This window comes from Gekko japonicus, unplaced genomic scaffold, assembly GCF_001447785.1.
Source record: "Gekko japonicus isolate JY-2015 unplaced genomic scaffold, Gekko_japonicus_V1.1 scaffold7269, whole genome shotgun sequence".
Classification (NCBI taxonomy): domain Eukaryota; kingdom Metazoa; phylum Chordata; class Lepidosauria; order Squamata; family Gekkonidae; genus Gekko; species Gekko japonicus.
In genome coordinates this window covers 5,401-8,422 of record NW_015171728.1, presented here as the reverse complement: position 1 = coordinate 8,422, position 3,022 = coordinate 5,401, and the positions used below count along the sequence as shown (strand labels likewise).

At 47.2% G+C, this 3,022-nt stretch overlaps 1 protein-coding gene across 1 annotated transcript in view; it reads left to right on the top strand.

Annotated features, from left to right (window-relative positions):
* The window catches only part of LGSN (lengsin, lens protein with glutamine synthetase domain), a gene marked incomplete at its 5' end in the record, with an annotated part of 13,589 nt that overhangs the window by 8,987 nt on the left and 1,580 nt on the right, over positions 1-3,022 (top strand). Inside the window, one exon of the mRNA XM_015420034.1 lies at positions 2,702-3,016. Coding sequence (XP_015275520.1) covers positions 2,702-3,016 — 315 coding nt within the window. The remainder of the gene's footprint in view (positions 1-2,701; positions 3,017-3,022) is intronic.

Genomic DNA, 3,022 nt, shown 5'->3' with positions numbered 1-3,022 from the left:
AATTCCAGGGGATTCCCAGGTCCCGCCTGGAGGCTGGAAGCCCTGCCCACATACGTACTCTAGCGTTGCTGCATCAGCCAGAATTGGTTTCAGGAGGAGGATTGGCAGGCTGCGCTGGAGTTCTTGAAAGCACCTTTTGCAACAAAGGAATTAAGGACGGGAAGGAATGCTAAGGAACAGCCTCCTCTCTTCCCCCCCCTTACCGTATATACTCGAGTATAAGCCGACCCGAGTATAAGCCGAGACTCCTAATTTTACAACAAAAAACTGGGAAAAAGTATTGACTCGAGTATAAGGCCCCCCCGCCTCGCCGGCTCCGTCGCCATAGAGTCCACCCTCCAAAGCATCTGTTTTCTCCTGAGGAACTGATCTCCATAGTCTGGAGTGCAGCTGTAATTCCAGGGGATTCCCAGGTCCCGCCTGGAGGCTGGAAGCCCTGCCCACATACGTACTCTAGCGTTGCTGCATCAGCCAGAATTGGTTTCAGGAGGAGGATTGGCAGGCTGCGCTGGAGTTCTTGAAAGCACCTTTTGCAACAAAGGAATTAAGGACGGGAAGGAATGCTAAGGAACAGCCTCCTCTCTCCCCCCCCCGCCAAAACCGACAAAGCGGCCGGCCACGTCCTTCCTTGCACTGCAGCTCACTGGAATTTTTAGCTACCCGTTTCTTTCACAAAGAACACAATGCAGTCGGTGATACAATCAGCTGTCCATAAACTTACAGCTTCAGAGCCCGGACTGTGGAGTAGCAGGAGCTGCAGTTTCTTCCCCAGTTCTCTCTGTGACCCTGGCATTTTGCAGATCAAAGCTGGACGCCGCAGCACGACCGGGGCGCCTCTTCTTCGTGGCCTCACCCTCCCGGCCTCATCTTCCTGGCCACACAGGAAGTATTGACTCGAGTATAAGCCGAGGGGGTGCTTTTTCAGCACAAAAAATGTGCTGAAAAAGTCGGCTTATACTCGAGTATATACGGTATAAGGTATTCCGCTTTTAAATCTGTAACTAGAGCTAATGCATCGCTCAAAAGTTGTTTTAGATTCTCATATTTAGATTCAGGGACCCCTTGGAACCAGAGGACCAGGTTAGCTTTCTCCATTTGCAGTTGTAAAAGTTGAGATTCATCCAAAGCTTGCTTCCTTTCCAGCATTTGCACCTTTTTCTTGACTTCTTTAGAGTTGGCATCTATTTCCTTTACTTTCTCAGCTGTTTGCTCCGTCTTTTTTGTAGTTTCAGACAGTTGGAGCTGCTGAGTTGCAAAGTTCTGATTTAGAGTTGACAGCTGCTGATTGAAGTTAGTCATGTGGTCCAGTAGAGGGCGCAAAGAGTCTGCCAAAAGTTTAGAGAACTCAGTGGTCTCTTCCAGTCGTGGGCTCATGCTCCCCGGTGCTTTCACTTTTGGCTGTTTGTCTCTCTCCACATTTTTCCACACCATTTTTATGGACTGTTTACTTTTGTCAAAACTTGCTGAAGTCTCTGAAAATCGCCCAACACCTATCCACGCTCTGGTAAGGTTCTTAAAACAGATTTCAATGCTTTTACTTCCGTCCCCCCCTTGCTAAATTGCTTTTTAGTTCATGTGTATAGGAGGGGCTCCTCCCCCGCTCGCTTTTCTCGCCGTTCTCGGGGGGGGGGCTTTTTTAAAAAAAATTGCTGGTGTTTCGCTTTCACTCGACTCACTGTTCATTGTTGGTCATATGACCTCACTCAAAATGCATTTTAAACACTTGATCTCCCACGCTTGTCCCAGTCAGTGGCTCTTGTTCCATTTGGATGCATAGTGGTAGGACCGTCAGGGTGGAAGAGTGCCTCAATTCCCCAGCATCGCGCTGGTGAAGAGGCCACCCTTCAAAAGCCCCATGGCTAGGAGTTTTTCACAAAGGCTCCGGGGGGGGGGATGAACAATTGTCCCCCCCCTCCTAACTGCTAGCATGCAGATCTCACCCCTGGGAGGTCCGGGAGGTGCGTCTGCCAGCATGTCGCCATAAACTGGAAGTCCCATATAAAACTATATAAACAATCTGATATCATAAAGTGCTAGCTAGTTGTAGTTAATACTGAGAGATGGCGACAACAGTTATATTAGTGTGGTCTCTTGTCTGCCTAGCTCATCAGTTTCTTGTTTTTATCATGTATATGTGGCAGACACAGGCTGTAATGATGGAATCAGGGCACGGGCTCTATCTTTCTCAAGTATCGTAACGATCTTTAATAAGATGTTGTTGTTGGTGGTAGTGTTAATAGTAGCAACTCCTTAACCAAAGGTCTGGTGGAAGAGCTCTGTCTTGCAGGCCCTGCGGAACTGTAAAAGGTCTCACAGGACCCTGATCTCTTCTGGGAGCTCATTCCAACAGTGCGGAGCCACCACCAAGAAGGCCCTAGCCCTGGTTGTTGCCAGATGGTGGGCAGGGAAACCACCCCAGGGTGTGTTGTCTGGTTGGTCTGCCCCACAACACTTTAAACTGGTGCCATTAGAGGCACACCCAGATTGTGGCAAGCCTCCAGTGTGACTGCAGCCTTAGTTATGTGTAACAGAACTCTAACCTGTGTGTTTCCTTATTAGGAACGATTGTCACAGTCTCAGCTTTGAAACCTTTCTTAGAATTTGAATCCTTATATGTATGTGGTAAATAATAATCATGACTGACAAATTGCAATTGCCAAAGAAGAATGTAAAATTATATATTCTTCTTCTTGATGTTTAGGAAAAAGCAATCCATGGTGTTACCATGCCCAGAGGTTATCTTGAACTAACCCTGAATCCAAAGGATATGGAAATAAACCAAATAAGTGCCAACAATTTCAACTGTGACATAGTCCTGAGACCTGATTTATCAACCTTTCAAGTTTTACCATGGACTGAACAAACTGCAAGAGTGATATGTGACTCCTTTACTGTTACAGGCAACCCACTATTGACTTCACCCAGGCACATTGCCAAACAACAGCTACACCATCTCCAGAACAGTGGCTTCACACTGTATTCTGCCTTCACTTACGAGTTCTGTATTTATGGGATTGCTGAA